Genomic DNA, 19261 nt, shown 5'->3' on the forward strand with positions numbered 1-19261 from the left:
ATGTTGTTAGTAAGGTAACTGTTATAATGTATAAGTTGTAATGTATTGTTGTGTAATATATGTATAAGTATTGTTGTGTAATGTATTACTGTATATGTATGAGAATCGTTGTAAACGTGTTTAATACAACATAGTACCTTGAAGCATTCATTTGCATCCAATTGCTATCTCCTGTCTTCTTAATATAGTATCTGAATTTTTTGACTGAAGGTTTATCAGTGTGCATTTTCTTGCTATGTTAAAAATTGGTCACTTCTGACTGCTGGAAGAAGAAAAAAAACTAAACAACCTTTAGGTAAGGATATGTAGAAAACATATCAATCTCCTAAGCGGAGAATTTGACCATAAACTAGTTTTTTCAAAACCTCAGAGCTAACTTTAAAGTATAGTGATAAAAATATTACCAAGGTGTTAATACTCTTAAGTACTAATGAGAAATTTAAGTCTCTTTGTAAAAGATAATTGCTTTCAATCATCATGAATATTTTTTCAAGTCTTGAAGTATACTTTATTTATGACAAGGCAAGGGTTTTTTGCCTGTTAAAGTTGAAGGGTGGATGTGTGCATTTTTAGACACTAGCAAAGTCCTTTCGAATCCCTTCCTCATTACACTGTCTGTGAGACAGCACTGTATATGGCTTCACAGAAAACATTTGGACTCAGAGTAGTCCTCTGAAAGTACAAAGACTGATCTTCCTCGTGGGGAATACAAATTCCCTGGTAATCTTGGCAATGATGGTATCACATAGCGAAAGGAGAGGAAATAGCTTCTGAAAAATATTATCATTCTAGTAGCTGTAAATGGGCTGTTAATTTTTTGCAAGTATACTTTTATCTGACTCTTTGCACAACTTTGGTTTTAACTAAATGTAACTAGCTGCTTTTACTGAGTGCATAGGCTAACAGATACTTATTCTTATCAGGTACCAGGTCATCAGTACGCCAACTGACATTTTCATGGTGATGGAATATGTTTCAGGAGGAGAACTGTTTGATTATATCTGTAAAAATGGAAGGGTAAGAAGCAGTCTAACTCTACAAATCAATGACTTGCATTCTGTTATTGCTTTTGCAATCTTCCTGTTAAATGAAGGTTTGTTTCTTGTGTATTCAGCATTAATTTTGCAGTTAGCAATTAAAATATACCTTATGACTATATCTTGTTTTGAAAATAAAAATGGTTATATATCAACATATTTCAAATCTTTGTATGTGACTTTGTAGCATTTTTCCACTCTACTGAAGAATAAATGATACTGATATGTTCATTTACAATTACTGTGTAGAAACTGGATGGATGTGCTATCCAATTGGAGTAGCGGTAAATTTTCTTCAGTATAAACTATTATTGAAAAACTACTGTTGTGCCCTTATTACCCTCTTCTACTATTAGACTGGTTTCTGTGAAAGTCCTAAAGTCACTTTTGACAAACCATCTAGATAGCCAGGATATATTTAGTTAGTTGTTACACTGAGCAAACTTTGACACAGATTAGGGTGTGTTTATAGGAAGTATCCAGTTAAGTCTGCTGTTTAGGGCTAGCTGCTAATAGGAGCATAAGCCGTATCCAAAGTTTATCACTTATATACTGAGTGTCATCAGCTTTTGTCAACTTTAATCTTATACCATGCTTAAATATCTAAGTTAATTGATATCTTAATTAGACAAAATTAATGTTTGGGTGCTAATATTTCTAATTACTGAGCATATAATATCTGCTGTATAAAATATCAAAGTTATAAATGATAGCTTTTGGTCATTGGAAAGTTTCCTTCAATTCATATAGGGGAAAATCAAGTTATCCTTCCACTGTCTCAAAATTGTTTAAAACCTTTGTTTGTCTTAGCTTGATGAAAAGGAAAGTAGATGTCTGTTCCAGCAAATCCTTTCTGGTGTGGATTACTGTCACAGGCATGTGGTAGTACATAGAGATCTGAAGCCTGAAAATGTGCTGCTTGATGCACACATGAATGCCAAGATAGCTGATTTTGGTAAGCATTGCTATTTTATAGCTGATCACGTTTCTGGTGTTATTTAGATCCTGGCCTTGACTGCAGGACCTCTCTTGCTTTTCTCACTGCTGGCAGTTTGCAAAGTTCAGGTCGAAACAGTTTCTAATTGCTAAATGTAGTCTTTACGAGTGGCTACAGTTGCAAACCCAAAACAACCACCTTCGAAGCAGAGCTCTCGCCTCTCTCTTTCGTCACAGCTTTTGCTAAAGTCTCCTCTTCCATAGTTTTTTCTCCTTGGCCGGGTGCTGCTGACAAGTCACCATCGACTTGGACTGGAGTGGGGAGGTTGGTGCAATGCCCTGGCTGCAGGCTGGCAGCTGCGGAATTCACCCTAAGGCAGCTCAAAACCGCTAACTGCAGTGTCTCTGAGACAAGGAAAAACAAATGAAAAGAGAACAAAAAAACCCTCCACTTAAGAAAAGTCCAAACAGCCAGCAAAGCAAAAACCATGCGGCAAAAGGCTGCACTGCTGGTTCTTAAAGACACAGCTTAATGTTTTCTCTGATAATGCTAAGTAGACTTAGTTCCCCACCTTGCCACTTCAAAACTGACTCTCTGATTGTCTGTTTCTTTATCTATAAAATGCAGATGTTTAGCTCTCTTTGAAGTACAGTGCAGGGAAAGTTCATCATATTTAAGAACTACATTGCTCTAGTAAAATACACTACTTCTAAGAAACTGCTCTAATTTCACTTTAAAAGCTCTACAGATGTGACTGAAAAATGTAATTAAAGCATAAAAGGTAAAATAAGAACAGTTTTTCAAATTCCTGTGCTTTTAGCTATATAACTGCTGTGAGAAACAGAGCTTACTCTTTGAAATTTTTAAAAGTTTAATAAGGGAGAAAAGGGACAATATCCAGTGCTGGCATGTTTGACAATATGCCAAAAACACACTTGGCTTAAAACAATGTTCTTATATACTGTTACATTACATACATTATATGTATATTCATGAGCATTTATACATTATTCAAACATTCTTGTGAGTTTAGATGTTTCAGGAATTCTTTTGCTTGGTTTTAACCTTTGACTTGTCTGCATGCCATCCTGTAGATTAAATCAGTATATTTTATTTTTTCTCATGGTTCCCTCTCGTTGTTTTTACACTCTCTGATAACGAAGAGTCAATAAATTCTTCTCTTGGTGCTCTGGTTTTTGTCACTGTTATCATTCAGATAAGATAGTCCACAAATGTGAGAAAAAACATAATTATTTTACACCATTCTCTGAGTTAGTTACATGAATAAAAGCATTTTAACGTTACATAGTCTTTATTTTAATATTATGCTAAGGCCTGAGATATATTTATGATGTTACTATTTATATAAGCTATATGGTGCATACATAAACTGACAGATTATACTATACCAAAAAGCAGTTAAAAGAAATTATGAATTGTACCATATCAAAATCTTTGTGATTAATAATAACATGCAAAAGCTAACACATAAATGCGGAAGCCAATACTATATTGTAATTTATAACAGCTGCCTAAGTAATCAGAAGCTTAATTGTTTATACTAGCTATTTAACGCAGCTGCTGTGAGGACTGGTAGCAAGTTCTTGGTGTCTAAATTGTGGCAAGGCTGTGTGCACTCCTGAGTTCCCTTATTCTATATAACCTCTTAAAGAATTTTAGGCAATTCTGTGGTAGCATCTTCCTCTTTGGCATTTAGAAGAGAATATGGTTTTTAAGACACTTTTGTGTTAATGATCAAAATCCTATATTACTATGTTGCTCTCTCCTTTAGAGCAGCTTTGTTCTCTATTGTGTTTGTGTAATCCAGAATGGATTAATTTTTGTCTTGGAATTAATATGTTTTTGAACATTCCTAGGTTGTGTGCAATAATGGATTGACGTTACTCAAGTTTCTGGTAAACTAAATGCAGGATCGTGTGTCGTTCTCATATAAAAATTTCAATCACTCCAAACAATTTTGCCTCCTTACTGAAATAAATTAGTTAACTTTCTAATTTGAATTACCAGCGATCTTTTCTAGTGTAAAATCACTTTGCTCTGTGAATCTTTAGTAGTTACTCTTATATACTTTCAGGTATATGATGTCAGATGGAGAATTTTTAAGAACAAGCTGTGGTTCCCCTAACTATGCTGCACCAGAAGTAATTTCAGGAAGGTAGTTTCTTTTCTACTGGATACATGTATGAGCTTCTTTTCTATTGGGTGCATATGTGCATGTACTTCAGTCATTTTGCTGCTTAATTCTAAAGGCTACAAAATAGTGTAATTCACAAGCTTTATACTAAGAAATTGTGGGCTGAACTCTTAATTGCCTTGATAATTTTTCATAAATATTTAAGACTTTCACCGAGCTTTGAATAGTTTTTGTAAGGTGGAGGTGATGTCTGATGTCCCAAATACAGTGTGTACAGTGTCCCTGAATTGGTTTAAAAAATCTCATTTACAGCTCGGATCTTGGAAGTAGAGGTACAGATAGAAATACAGGCAAAGTATACTGTGAAGTTGAGTAGCAGTGAAATATCTGCTGTAGAATCTATATTCAGTCTGAATTTACTCAGTGATTGTCAAATATGCTGCTTTCAGCTCACTACCCTAATATCTTTTGCTGACTGGAGGCCAAATGTATCTTTTATTCATGCAGTAGCATAGAAGATGTGGCAAGTTCTGCTATGTGGACTTGTCTTAAACTTCTTAGCCTCCAAGGCTTGGAGGCTAGATGACTACATAGATTGCACTCAAACAGTGATAGCAATGTATAACATGGGCTTTCTTGGTAGTAGCTGCAAGTTTCTTTCAGTTTGCCATTATCTTAAATTGTATCTGTGGATTATTTTTATACAATAGAGAGGAAAACTAAGTACTTTTCTAGTTTCTGTTACATATGTGAAGAGGAAAGACACAAGTTCAAGGCATAGTACTGAATGGTATAGTAAGTGCAGATTAGTTGTCCAAAGTTCATATACTCTTGATTAACATGATACAATTTAAAAATGTAGAAAAAAAATCTATTTGAATGTATTAAGCACAAATTGCTAATATTTAACTTTTTTCCCAGATTATATGCAGGTCCAGAAGTAGATATTTGGAGCAGTGGGGTTATTCTCTATGCTTTGTTATGCGGAACACTTCCATTTGATGATGATCATGTGCCAACCCTTTTTAAGAAGATATGTGATGGTATCTTTTATACCCCTCAATACCTGAATCCACCTGTATCTAGTCTTCTGAAACACATGCTGCAAGTAGATCCAATTAAGAGAGCAACAATCAGAAACATTAGGTAAAATGTTAACTGATATCTGATCAGAGGAGGCTGGAATGTTAATTTTAATGAAAATATGCAGAACAAAGAAATAATTTATATAGCTTGTCCCTGGTTTATAGTCTGAGATGAAAAATTCAACTTCTGTTTTTTTGGCTTTAGCTCTGGCTCTGATCTCCTGTGGCCAATGAAGTATCTACTGGTGGTCAGAGTAAAACAAATACATATGTTGCATATAAAAATTCTGTGAAATTCTACATTTAAGAGTGCTAAAGCAAGCCTGTTTACCTGCAGAATGGTTTGCAAAAACTGTACAGTATTGACTTCTCTGGGCAAGAAAAATATTTGCTGATGTGAACTGCTGTTTTGTATTGTAAATGTCTGAGGGGAAGTTATCACTCTAACCTGATAACTATTGGTTTAATTAATATTTCTGCAGACTCAGCAAAATAATCTATTGAGGTTCAATATTCCATGTATAAGATGGCACTCACTATTCTAGCTTGAAAACCCTGCCATGAACCTGTGTATGAGTGACAATTGCTACATAGAATTCTGATAAGTTTAAGACTGCAGATAGAGATAGCCATCATGGACTCCAGATTTCAAGATAGAATTATGGAGAGGGTAACCAGTTTGACGAGTGAACAGTGGGTAGAATTAAAAAAAGGTAGCTTCATGCAATAGCATAAATTAGTGTCTTGGTTTGGAAAGACAGGAGTCTGCTAAGGAAGGCAGGAGCCTCCCCTGAAATGGAGAATGTAAACCCTCCTCACCTCTCCGAATTGCTATAAATTTGAAATTAAGGGGGTCTCGGGCAAAAATATGGGAGCAGGAAATAACAGTTCTTAATAGGGAAAAGAGAAAAAAATAAAGGATGAAATAAACAATGCAGTACACTAGAACAACACTGACAGAGTCAGAACCCAACCCGACACCCTGTGGGTCAGGTTGTTGGTGGCAGTCCAATTGGAAATGTGGCTGCAGTCTTCTTGAAGTATCAGGTGTGGTTCTGTTGGAGCAAGGGGAATCTGTAGAGAAGGATGTATTCTTCCTCTGAAGATCCAGTGGAAGGAGAGGCAGCTGTTGTTTCTCTGGGGAATCCCGTGGAGAAAGCCCTGCTGGTGTCTCAAAAACTTCTGGATTATATCTGGGTAGCAATGCTTGGCTCTTCTCTCTGGGCAGAGCATCTCACAATGGGATGTTATAGTTCTTATCAGTCATGCAGTGACATTCAATAGTCTGTTATCAGCAGATGTCCCCTCCCAAGGGAGGTGTGAATGTGGTCACTCAAAGAGAGAGATAAAGCAAACTGCCCACTTGACAAAGGTAATCTGCCATACAGATGGTAATGGAAAACAACTTGCATTGCAATCTTCAACAGTTAGTATTCCTGTTTTATTTGTAAGGAGCTCTGAAATACTACCTTAGTGAAGATGCTTCCTCATTTAGGAATGGAAGTTATCAAGTTAGCAATGTTTCTGTTCTTTCAGTAAAACAAAAAATGTGTTACATATATCCCTTACTACTTCATTAAAATGGAAAGTAGTTTCATAGAATGTTAAACGGTTGGAAGGGACTTAAAGGTCATCTAATTTCAACCCCCCTGCCATGGGCAGGGATACCTTCCACTAGACCAGGTTGCTTAATATTGGCGATGGAGAGACAGGGACATCTGAACTTGGATCAGAACCCGATTTTTATTGAGAATAAAAAGTGTTTATATAGGGTTCACTTGTATGACACTTATATAGGGTTCTATTTTTGGTAACAATTTCCTATTGGTTACACATTCTTCATGACATCTGTTACCTGGTAATCATTATCTTATCGCAAAGTTTCACAACATGCCTCTTGGTCACTCTTACACCAGGGATCTGTGTCTGTCTCTCCCATGGTTTCTGCTTGATCAAGCCTAAGATATCAGGCTCCTTTATCAGTTCCATTGTACTCTCTCTTACTGTCTATACCTCCCCCTTTCCCTTGAACTAAAAATACACTCAAGTGACTTGTCTATTAGTTTTTTCACACACTGTAAAATACCAGGAATAACCATAACAATACATAATATAATGCCTAATACATATAAGCCTATTTTAACTAAATTTCGTATCCATCCACCAAGTCCCCAATCCCCCAGAAGTCTACCTAGCCAATCAAATCCATCATCTACTTGCAGTTTGTTTACACCCTCTTTCAGGGCTTGAATGCTTGCATGGATTGATTGAGAGTGATCGGACAGGTTCATGCAACATATTCCATTGAATTCCTCACATCCATGTCCTTGTGCTAAAAGCAAAAAAATTATCGCTGCCCTAATTTGCAAAGTAGCATGTCTAATAGAATCAACATCAGCTAAAAGTCCTGTTAATGCTAAGGACATGGCATTAGTTTGTCTAGCTAGCCAATAACCTAATTTGTTAAGTAATCCTAAAGCTTTTCTTGCTGCTACACCAGGGGGAAAAACGATGCTGCCCATTGCTGTCCTTTATACCAAAAATCAAACCGGTCATCACAATCTTTGTCAAAAGCATGTAAGGTTTGCTTAACTCTAGAGGGATATTTATGCTGAAAAATTGGTATGTGAGGTTGTGGTTGGAGACAGACAAACGACACAAACTCCCCCAAGATCATGAGACAAACAGCAGCGGTTTATTATGGAAGACTCTTTATATAGAGGGTTTGAAAGTCCCGTGCTAAAACAGCTGATTCGTTGAGATCTCTCTCTGCCCAGATCTCTGGCCAGTGGTGTGCCTGCATCTAAGCTTGAACAGGGTTGGCTGAGAGTCCCCTGTATAGGTTTGAATCCAACCTATTGTACTGTGATAATTCCTCCTTTCCTTTTTAATAAAAAATGTAAAATGTTGTCTATTATCCTACCTGCAAAGGCCCTTTGCAGACAGGGTGACAGAAGACAGCATGGGTCTAATTTGAATGAGGTTTTCCACCAAATTTGACAAACCTAGCTCCCCTCAGCCAGCGATCTGTCCCATGTACCACTGGAGTTGTAGCACTCACTTCCAGGAGCTGTTAGGCGAGATCACAATCCTTCAGGCTAACATGCCAAAGGTTAACTACTTATAGGTACAAGTTACAACTTAACTCTAACCTAAGAAACCATTTAACCCTTAGAACCATTAGAAAAACCCAATTATCAGAAAAACAGTTTGTAAACAGAAAAACAATTTGTGAACAAAGAAAGTCCTTAAATGAACTGTCACTTCAATAGTCCCAGATTTCCATGAGGTAGATGAACAAGTTGTTTCCATCACTGTTCCACACATGGCTCCACGATGTTTGTTGACAGGCTGTCATGATCCGCTAGTACAAGCAGGGGTTGTGATGGTTTGTTAACTGAACTCAGAGTGCAAAAACAACACAGAGGGGATTTCAGTATTAATCAAAACAAATGCACCTTTTATTGAGTGCCCACAGCAAATGCAATAGAAGGATTAGAAAGGAGATAAAGGATAGAGAGAGAGAGAGAGAGAGAGAAAGGGGGGAGGAATAGCTACCAACGGAGAGACGAAATCCTTGTGGTCCAGCCAATAGATCTGTCTTGTTGTGTCGGGGAGAATCTCAAAGTCTTGGTTAACTCAGGGGTCTATTATAGTCCTCTGACAAGGGAGGAATAGGTAAAAGACAATGGAGAAATAAGTCTATTGAAAAATGGGTACAGACAGTCCATGTTCCGAAGCAGGGCAAGTCAATTTCAGCAGTGAGCGGGACCTATTGTTCTTGGTCCAGAGAACACATCTGCAGGCAACACTTGGCAAACATCCCACTTCAGTCAGGCCAGTGCCCCTGTGTTGGAATTATAAGGGTCTCAGTCCCAGTCCTTGGGAGGGGGCTTCAATCCTCCGTCCGTCATGGTGGTCGTGAGGCAGATGAGGCATTTTCCGTGGGGGATCACCAAAGTTACCCTAGAAAGTCAGACTTTCTCCAAAGCAGGTGGCATCTGGTCAAGAGGTGGGGAAATTCATGGGCTATTGTGATGAGCAGGTAGCGTGAAGCAGGTGTAAGACTGTGGTGACACAGCAAGCACACCTGCAAACAATTGCTTGGCAAGCATCTACCTCAACCAGGCCAGAACTCCAGTCAGGGTCTTCAGGGTCTTAGTCTCTGTCCTTGAGACGGTCGTGGGGCAAAAGAGGGAAACTTCGGACCATCTCTTACACAGGTCGTCAGGAGGATGCTGCTTGTGGGCTCAGGCAGGACGTAGGGCAGGATAGACCATATTAGGTCTTTGATCACTTACTACCTGAGTCCAGTACATTTGGGGCTGTCTTTGAAATGTCCCCTGTGGTATGGACTGGTGTGACCAGTTTACATTCACATGGCCTTGTTGTTCACATCTGTAGCAATGGGGAGTTTGTTTAACAGCAGCTGTAATGGTATTAGCTAACATATCCATGTTGTGAAATCCAGTCACAACCTTAGGACATGCATTTATCATATCCTCTAAGGATGGATTCTCTTTAGGTAATGCATCTATTATCTTTCTACAGTCTTCATTTGCATTATCTTGTGCTAACTGTAGTATTAATTGGCTCCTTGCTTTTCTGTTTGCTATCTGTTTTTCCATAGCATCTTGCAATTGTTCTATGAACCGCATATATAGTTTGTTGGGGTTTTATCTTATACTTGAATAACTTTGGGTAGACACAGACATATTTGTACTTTTTGTTAGAGCTCGCATTGCTAAGTCCTTTGCTTGGGCTAGGATTAAGGGGTCCAGGCATGCTTGGGTTTGTGGGTCTTCCATGGGGGGCAGTCCCATAAGTTGAGAAATCCCTGCCCCAAAACATGGGTCCTGCTGCAAAGCTCTTGAATTTTGCAGTCCCTGGTCTTCTGCATAAGACGTCCAGGCTGATTCAAACATTATATATTGCACTGGAGTACAGAGTAATTTTGCAATTTGCTTTGTATCATAGGGGGTTAATTCACTAGCAGTTATAAATCGAAGCCTATTTGCAACAGCAGGTGACCCTAACCTGTGTTTAACAACCAGTTGGCATAGCTCTGAAAGGATTTGCCAATTAAAGGGCACGTATTTGTCGGGTGTTGACCCATTACCTCATACAACTGGGAATGCTGCAATTGCTCCCCCTCTCACTGCTAGTCGTCTGATGATGGTGAATACATGGGTACAAAAATTAGTTCAGCCCCCTCTATATCCCCACATTCTATCACTTTTTGTTTTACCTCCATCCAGAAGATTACCAGGTCACGTGTGGGGATGGTTTCTGCTCAGAACATCAGAGAGGCTGGAGCTGTTGTCGGCAAGGTTGCAAGGGCTTCTTCAGGTTGTTAGAACTTTGACTGTAGGTGTGATGGTGCTATGGCAGCGACAGGTGCTGGGCTGGGAGCGGGACTCAGCATCGTAGTGCTGGGACTTCCTGGTTTCGGTGCATTTCCGGGTGTGATGTAGTGACAACATCCAGGCATTTCTAGTGACATCATCTCGGGCCCCATCCCTGTGTTGCAGCAGCAGGTGTGACCAGCAGAGCTGGGACTGTGGGCGCAGTTTGTGGGCTGAGCCAACCAGCTCCAGGCAGGGGCAGTCCAGGCATTTCCATGGTGATGATGGGCGTGGGCAACTCCAGTGGTGAGGGGGTGATCCCAGGAGCCGCATGGAGCTGCATCATGGTCACAGGATGCTCAGACAAGATGGCAGTGTGGTCTGACCCAGCACATCAGCCCCACAGCGTGGACACTGGGTGCTCTGGTGCTGCACAGCACCCCCACAGCGTGGGCACAGGGCGTTCTGGCACCACACTGCATCCCCGTGGCGCGGGCACAGGGCGTTCCAGCACTGCCCAGCATCTTGGCGCGGGCGCACCTTTGCTGCTTACTGTGGTTCCGCCTGCTGCTGGGGCCCCACTGGCCACCGCAGAATTGCTGCCACTCTGAGCTCCGCCGCCCCCCTCTGTTGCACAGTGGAAACACGCTGAGGCCCTGCCACGTGGAGCGATCACATAATCTGGCTCATTGTTGCCTGACACAGTTTGTCCATGCACCGGAGCACTGCCACGTGTGGGGGTTGTGGAAAGTGGCTTGACAGGGAACGGTGCCGGTGCAGGGGGCACATTCAGGGTGACGCAGCTGCACAGGACAGCAGAGCCCCACAGGGTGACCATTTCATCCAGCCACATCCTCTGTGGGCTTGGAAGGGTGCCCAACTCCCCCACTAACACCTCTGGTGCCCAGTCCTCACCATGTGCCCCGGTATTTAACAGTCTCATCTATGGGAATTAATCACGCTGACTCCATTTTCTTCATGGTGGAAAAAAGACCCTTCTTTATTCATGTAACTTGGTTTTATACAGTTTTACAGACCTCATGTGTGTCTCCAATTGGTTAGTAGCTTTCTTGCCAATTACTTTTATTGGTTAGTAACAAGTTGTTATCCTGTATTGACTGGTCACTCAAACCCCCTGTGTGTACATGCAGGAAAAGTTGTTTGTGAGAGATAGTTTTCATTTTTCTAACCGTGTAAAAACAGTTCATAGAGGTGGCTAGTTGTTGTTTCAAGCAGGAATAGATAGTTATGCTAACGAACCGCTCACACCAGGATTGCTTTCACGTGGGAACTTGCAAAGTGCTAGCTTCCCTTAGAAGAAGTGACAGGTTAACAGAGCAGGCCTGATATTATGAGGCCTTTTTCTTATAATTTTTCCACTTTACTGCAATGCTCATCAAATCTAAAATAAGTTTCCGGGGCTTTATAACTTTTATTGAGCTTTCATCACCTCTGGAAGCTGCTTGAATTATAAATTGGCCAGTTCGCACCCAAGTATTGAAATCAAGGGCAGCCTCTTTAGTTGTGTCCAATCCGTGGTTCTTAGCCCACGTTATTAAAGCTAATGATGCCTCTTCATCATAATCTACGTCCCATTCCTCAAGAAGAAGTTTCCATACCTTCATAATTGGATGATCCTGCACAGAGACAAAGCCACGATTTCTTCGGTGGGGTTTTTCTTCTATTTTTCAGCTTTTTCAGCTTCTCTGGCTCCTATGCTGTTTTTGTCTCCCCTGCACTGTACACAGAGATGGCTGTGTCCTCACACAGGAGCACCATGTGTTACGTGAGGTTGTGGTCAGAGACAGATAAATGACATGAACTCTCCGAAGATCATGAGACAAACAGCAGCGGTTTATTATAGAAGACTCTTTATATAGGGGGTTTGAAAGTCCCGTGTTAAAACAGCTGATTCGTTGAGATCTCTCTCCACTTAGATCTCTGGCCAGTGGTGTGCCTGCATCTAAGCTTGAACAGGGTTGGCTGAGGGTCCTCTATATAGGTTTGAATCCAACCTATCGTACCGTGACAAAAAATCACAGACGTGTTTGGGGTTAAAAGGGATAATCGCCCAAGGTTACATGGTCTTCCTTTTATTATGCGATGGGATGGCAGGCCAAGCCCAGTCCCCACAAATTAAAAATACTCCAGGAGGTAAAAGTAATGGAGCATTGGTTGAGCAAGAAATAATCCTGGATGTATAATTACCCCATGCGCTCGCATTTTTATACACAGGTTCATGAGGGGAAACATCCCAAGCCTTAGACTGATTTTTCCCAGAATAATTAAACCTTTTACAAAGATCCATTTTCAATGAGCCCATGAGTTCTAACTCTTGAGGCTCAAGGGACACCAGGGAAAATAAGGGGTCCATTGATCCCAGGCATTAGCATGATTGCTGTTTTGCAACATTGTATTTGCTTGACTGAAGCAAGGCCAATTGTCTAAGGGCAGAGCAGCAAAGCACGTTGAAAAAGAATTATCGGGGGATGCAGTGGCCAAACACAACATATCTTGTCCTGTAACATTCACCAAGGTTACCCAAACATCTGTTTTAGGTTGGTTAACAGGCCATGTCTGAGCACTAGAAACAATTCCCAGTAAATACCACAGTATTCAGGAAGTCATCATTTATCCTTATTCTCAGTAGGAATAAGCCACTGCTTTGGAGTAATTTCCAATCGTTCAGGTAGATCAAACTTGTACCCACACACTAATCGTTGAATTTGTGTGTTATTTCTGCTGCTTCTCGTTGGATCACATTGACAGCAAGCACCTTGCCTTTTATGAGATGTGCAGTACCACAGTATCCCATATTCAACACATTTGCATAGGTCAAACAGGTGCTGATGTGGCGAGGTCCTGTTCACAAGGATTCTCCTCTGATGTTGGTGTTAAAGGTGAATCTTCTGGTGATGCAGTCAAAGGTTCTGTAAACAGCTTCACATTCTTTGCTGGAATCCACTTGGTACCATTCTCTGTGGAGACACAAGCAAAACCTCTACCCCAAGTGACCAAAGGATAAGGCCCCAATATTTTACTGGATTCTGGATCCTTCACTAAAACAGGGGGTTTTTCCTTTTGTTGCAATTGTAAATTACAATTAAAATGTCGAACAATCAGTGGGTTGGGGTCCATCAAAGAACAATGCAAAGAGTTGAAAACATAAAGGGCTTTCTGTAGTCTCTCGGCAGGGATGCCATCTCCAGTTCCCCCCTCCTGTTGACTTAAGAGATGCTTGAGGGAGCCATAAGCCTGTTCAATGATAGATTAGCCTGTTGGGGAATGAGGAATACTTGTTTTGTGCATAATTCCCCACAAGGCAAAAAAGGTAGTAACTTGACGGGAAGTATAAGCTGGTCCATTGTCTGTCCTTATTTCAAATAGTATACCAAGAGTTGCAAAAACAGCAGTGAAGTGTCTACAGACATCTTTAGCTGTTGCCCTTGAATGGGCTGATGCAAAAAGCGCACCAAAAAAGATATCAATAGAGGAATGAATGTATTTTAAATGGCCAAATTCAGAAAAATGGGTAAAGTCTGACTGCCAGATTTGAAGGCTCTGAAGCCCTCTGGGATTAAGACCTCCTGCAACAGAGGGAAAAGAACACCTTTGGCAATCAGGACAAACAGCAATAATTGCTGAAGCTTGGACTTTGGTAATGCCAACATGTCAAAGCAAAGCAGCAGCATTTTGGTGAAAAAAAGAATGGTTCAATTTAGCCTGTTCTATCTTATTAGGTAGAACAGTTTGTAGTACAGGCATTGTTCAAAGGTCAGCTTGCCTGTTCCCTTCAGCCAAAAATCCGGGAAGGTCTATATGCAATCGAATATGCATAACAAAGCAAGGAGACGTTCTATTTTATAAGAAAAAAAACAAGGAGCTGCAACCAATTAAAAAGTTGTGAATTTTCAACCTCTCTGATGCTTCAGCTCTCATCACGATTCCTGCACCATAAGCTGAATCTGTAACCACATTAAAAGGAACAGAAAATTTTTGAAAAGCTCTGACAACAGCAGCAATTCAACAATTTGGGGGGGACCCCTCAATTGTGGATACATCTGCTCTCCAGGCACTAGAAGAGGGATCTCTCCATATTACCACTGATTTATGAGAGCAACCAGAACCATCTATGAATACTGTTAAAGCTTGAAGTGGAACCTCACTCTTCTTTGGTTTTTCTATCAATTGAAATGGAGGTATTAAAAGCTTATGTTTTGGAGGATGTATTGAGATTTGTCCACTGAATTTTGCAAAGGCCATCTGAACATCCTCTGATTCCTGAAATATCCAATTCCAATAATAGGTGGTAAGAGGTAGGAAAATAGTGGAAAATTCCACTCCCTCAAGAGAAGTGAGTCTTTGTCAGGCCTTAACAACTAATTGGGCCATCATTTCATGTTGAGTACTGATGGTTTTGGTCATTTGGTGTGGTAAAAAATCCATTCAATGATAAGCAAAGGGTCTGGTGCCTTGGAGTCTCATTGATAAATCAAAATGTGGGGCCTTTTTGCTGGACGTAAAATTATTAAAAAGAAAGGCAGTTCAGATGCCCAGTGTTCGGCTTGTTGGCTTACTAAGGCATCAGATACGCATTGCAGCACCTGCTGAGCTTGTAAAGTTACCTAGGTGATAAAAGGTCTGAGTCTTATTTTAGCAATTCAAAGGACTTATCTCTGCATTTGAAATTCCTAACAAGGAGCGCACCCACTTGATTGCTCCCAAAAGTTTTTGCACATCATGTAAGGTGCGAATGTTTGTCTGAATTTGCAGAGCTTGGAGGGAAATTGAATGGACTCCAATGTGCCGCCACAAATACCTCCATGGGAGGTGTTTTTGTACCTTTTCAGGAGCTATGCAAAGCCCTGCCTGATTTACAGCTTATGTGACAAGGGCTAAGGTTTTCTCCACGACTTCCTGTTCTTCAGCTGCTACAAGAACATCATCCATATGATGATTGTTGACGGTGGTCACAAGGGTTTTTGGGATGAAGGAAGAGACGAGATGGGCTCCATGATCAGAAGGCTTGATTTATTATGTTTTGATATATACATCTATTATAACTATACTAAAAAGAAAAAGAAAAAGGAGAGTTTCCAGAAGCTGCTAGCTACCTAAGAAAAGTAAAGAATGAATAACAAACCAGCTCTCTTGGACTGTGTCCGAGAGATCTCAGTTCTGGATTGGTCACCAACCCCAAACATCCAAACTGGGCCAATCCAGGCAGACCTGTTACATTCCACAGCAGCAGATAACCTATTGTTTATGTCTGGTTGCTGAACTTCTCAGCTTCAGCAGGAAAAATTCTGAGAGGATTTTTCATAAAGGAAATGTCTGTGACATCAAAAAAGAATATTAGGCATTTGTTGATGAACATGTTTGAGGACCTTAGCAACATATCTCTGGCAAATAGTACAGGAGTTTTTCATGCCTTTAAGTAAAACAACCCAGTGGTATCACTGTAAGGGGACCTGCATGTTTGTGGTTAAAACTGAAAAGGCAAATTTAGGAGCATCATCAGGATGTAAAGAAATATAAAAAAAAAATCAATCTTCTAAATCAATAACAGTCAAGTGCCAGTTTTGGGGGATCGTGGTAGGAGGTGGGAGACCAGGCTGTAATGCCCCCATGTCCTCCATAGCTGCATTAATTTTTTGAAGATCATGGAGTAAACACCACTTGCCAGTTTGTTTTTTGATAACAAACACAGAAGAATTCCAAGGACTGGTAGAAGGGACAATATGTCCTTTCTGGAGTTGTTGTTGGACCAACTCCATTAATGCATGCAGTTTTTGCAATGGTAGGGACCACTGATCCACCCAAACTGGATTTTCTGTTTTTCAGGTTGGTTTTAAAGTGTTGCGTGCTTCAATGGCCCCCATTAAAAATCTGATTGAATTCTAAAGTTCCATTGGTAGAGAACATCCCTCCCCCATAGCACCATCGGCACTGGTAACACAAATGATTTGACTGAGGTGAGGTGTCCCTCAGGGCCTTTGATCTATATCAAGTGCCAGCTTTGATACCTGCAGCTGCTCCCTCCAATGCCTGAAAGTGCCTGAGGCACTTCGGCAAGGGACCATTGTGAGGGCCATTTAGCTTGAGAGATAACTGTAATGTCAACCCCTGTGTCTGTGAGACTGACAAGTGTTATCTCTTGTCCATTTAATGTCAGGGTACATCGGCATGTGAGGCATTGTTCTAATATAGGTTTTACCCAGCGTACTTGGGTGTCCTAGTAGACCCAAATCCCCCTTGCGTTACATTTGTGAACGGTACGCTCATGGTTTGGGGAAGTAAAATCAATTGAACTATTCGAGTTCCTTGGGGAATGGTGCAAGATGGTTGAGGTGTCCAGGCCATAATCATAATTTCATAGTCAGAGTCAGAGTCTATAACCCCAGAGAGAACAAACAGTCTCATCAAAGAGGTGGATGACTAACCTAAAAGCAATGCATGCATATGCTGCCCTGGTGGCCCAAAAACTCCTGTGGGAATCAAATGAACAGATGAATCAAGTAACGTTACTGTGATGGAGGTTGCCAGGTCCAGTCCGGTGCTTCCTGGTGTAGTGGGTTGTAAATCGGCGACGGTCCGGCAAAGGCTGCTTGCGGTGGTGGCTGGGCTGAGGCTTGCTGTGTTCCGCTCTGAGGCATCCACTGGGGCATTTGTGTCTGTGCGCGGTGCCACCCCGCGCTTCAGTTCCAGTTTCCCAATATCGGATGCCCTTCAAAATCATACTTGGAATGACATTGATTAGCATAATGCCTTCCTTTATGGCACTGAGGGCAAATACTGTGAGCTTTGGACCTGGCCTCCCCCTTTTGGAAACAGTCCTTTTTCAAATGCCCAGATTTTTCACACCCGAAGCATGTTTGTGGGTCCCCTGGCATAATCTTCAAAGCTGCAAAGGCATTAGCTATACCAGCCCCCACAGCCTCATAAGTAACTGTTGCTGTATGCTGAAGTGTGCCGAGGCAATTACATGCTTCAATCATTTCCAGCAGGGTGGATTCCTCCTTAGGCAAGGACTTAAGCAGTTTTTTACAGTCCTCATTAGCATTTTCAACAGCTAATTTTAAAAGCAACACCTCTCTGACAATGTCATTCTCAATTTGTCTTTCACAAGCTTGTTTTAAGCTGTCAATAAATTGCATATAAGATTCAGCTGGTCCTTGCTTTACAGTAGTAAATACTTTTTGGGGGGTCGCAGCATCGGGAACCTTTAAAAATGCGATACACGCAGCTTCAGTAATGCCCTCAAGGGCTTCTCTAGGAATGCAGGCTTGCCCCACAGGGTCTGAGTGAGCCCCTTCTCCAGCCAGGTGGTCAATCATGAGGGCTGTGATATTCTGGTTTGTATGCCCTACAAACCTTACAAGCAAAACTTCTAACCCCTTTTTCCACTGAGCATCAAAAATAGCATACTGAGTTGGGGTTAATAATACTTTCGCCAGTCCCTTTAAATCATGAGGGGGTCATAGGATGAGTTGACAATGTAGACCATAAAAGATTAACAAAATAGGGAGACCCTAGCCCATGTTCTGTAGCCGTGTGGCGTAGTCCCTTAATTTCCGAATAGCGAGGGGTTCCCACTGTGGGTTGTTTCCCCTGGCACCGCAAAGCCTGACTGGCACGACTATTTTCGCTGCGATATCAAAATCCCCCTCCTTAAGAGCCTTTTCTTTAACTGCATCCAGTTATCACGAGGGTCAGGAGGGAATAGATCAGTCTCATAATCTGAAGGTCCCAGATCGATGGGGTCCCTGTCCTCCTCACTGCTAGAGCTGCAGGTAGCAATCTAGGCTGTTAACAACCATGACACAGGATGCCTTCCCCTCCTTTCTCTGGGCAGAGGGGAGGTTGATGGCTGTAGCCACTCTTCAGTATCAGGGGCGCCAGTTTCAAGTGGGTAGGGAGAGTCAGAGTGGGGTAGGAGGCCAGTGGTATCTGCAGAGGATACAGCCTGAGACTGCTCTTACTTTTTCAATGTCTCAAAAATCATTCTCCAGGATGGGAGCATACACATTGCCAACTTGTGTCCTGTAGTGGCTAAATCATAGAGCTTAACTCCCACATCATCCCAAACAGCACTTGTAAAAATAGAGGAGGCAGTGATGTCAGAACGTGTAACAGCCACCCATTTTAGAATGAGCTTCAAGTCCAGCTTTGGCAAGGACTTGCCATGTTTTACAAGCAAAGCAAGCATTAGTTTAAAAACGCCTCTCTCTTTAGACATGCTTTGTCCCATGTTCCCCCTGGCTCACCTCCTTCTTAGTGGAGAGATTATTTTGGGCCCACTCCTGGTTCTCGCACTAGTGTTGTGGTGTGTTCAGTGTTCAATGGTTTGTTCCAATTCCCCTTTTTCATGTTCTGTTAATGGTTCTGCCCAGGTTCTCCTTCCCGCGCTTTCCAACGATCAGTACCTGTCAGACGTTCGGTTACTATGACAATTAATTGGTTCCCCTTGGTTCTCCCTGCACCCCTCCCCGGTTTCCATGACACTTAATTGGTTTTCTCCCCCCAGTGCCCTGTCAATCACTTTCTAACCCTGCATTTCTCTCTGGAACCTTCTCCTTAGGGCTGGAAGTGATTGGTTCAGAGGCTGGGTTCCTTCCCTCACTTAGTTTCTGTTGGTTTTCCCTTTATGTCATTCATATGTACCTGTAATTTGATTTGTCCGAGGACGGGTGCTTCCCCTA

The 19261-nt window shown here is 41.4% G+C and overlaps 1 protein-coding gene across 1 annotated transcript in view; it reads left to right on the forward strand.

Annotated features, from left to right (window-relative positions):
- LOC102044941 (5'-AMP-activated protein kinase catalytic subunit alpha-1) overlaps nucleotides 1-19261 on the forward strand; it is a gene marked incomplete at its 5' end in the record, with an annotated part of 31433 nt that overhangs the window by 3609 nt on the left and 8563 nt on the right. Inside the window, 4 exons of the mRNA XM_005431306.2 lie at nucleotides 924-1017; nucleotides 1848-1996; nucleotides 4070-4150; nucleotides 5051-5275. Coding sequence (XP_005431363.1) covers nucleotides 924-1017; nucleotides 1848-1996; nucleotides 4070-4150; nucleotides 5051-5275 — 549 coding nt within the window. The remainder of the gene's footprint in view (nucleotides 1-923; nucleotides 1018-1847; nucleotides 1997-4069; nucleotides 4151-5050; nucleotides 5276-19261) is intronic.

This window comes from Geospiza fortis, unplaced genomic scaffold (assembly GCF_000277835.1).
Source record: "Geospiza fortis unplaced genomic scaffold, GeoFor_1.0 scaffold1751, whole genome shotgun sequence".
Taxonomy (NCBI): Eukaryota; Metazoa; Chordata; class Aves; order Passeriformes; family Thraupidae; genus Geospiza; species Geospiza fortis.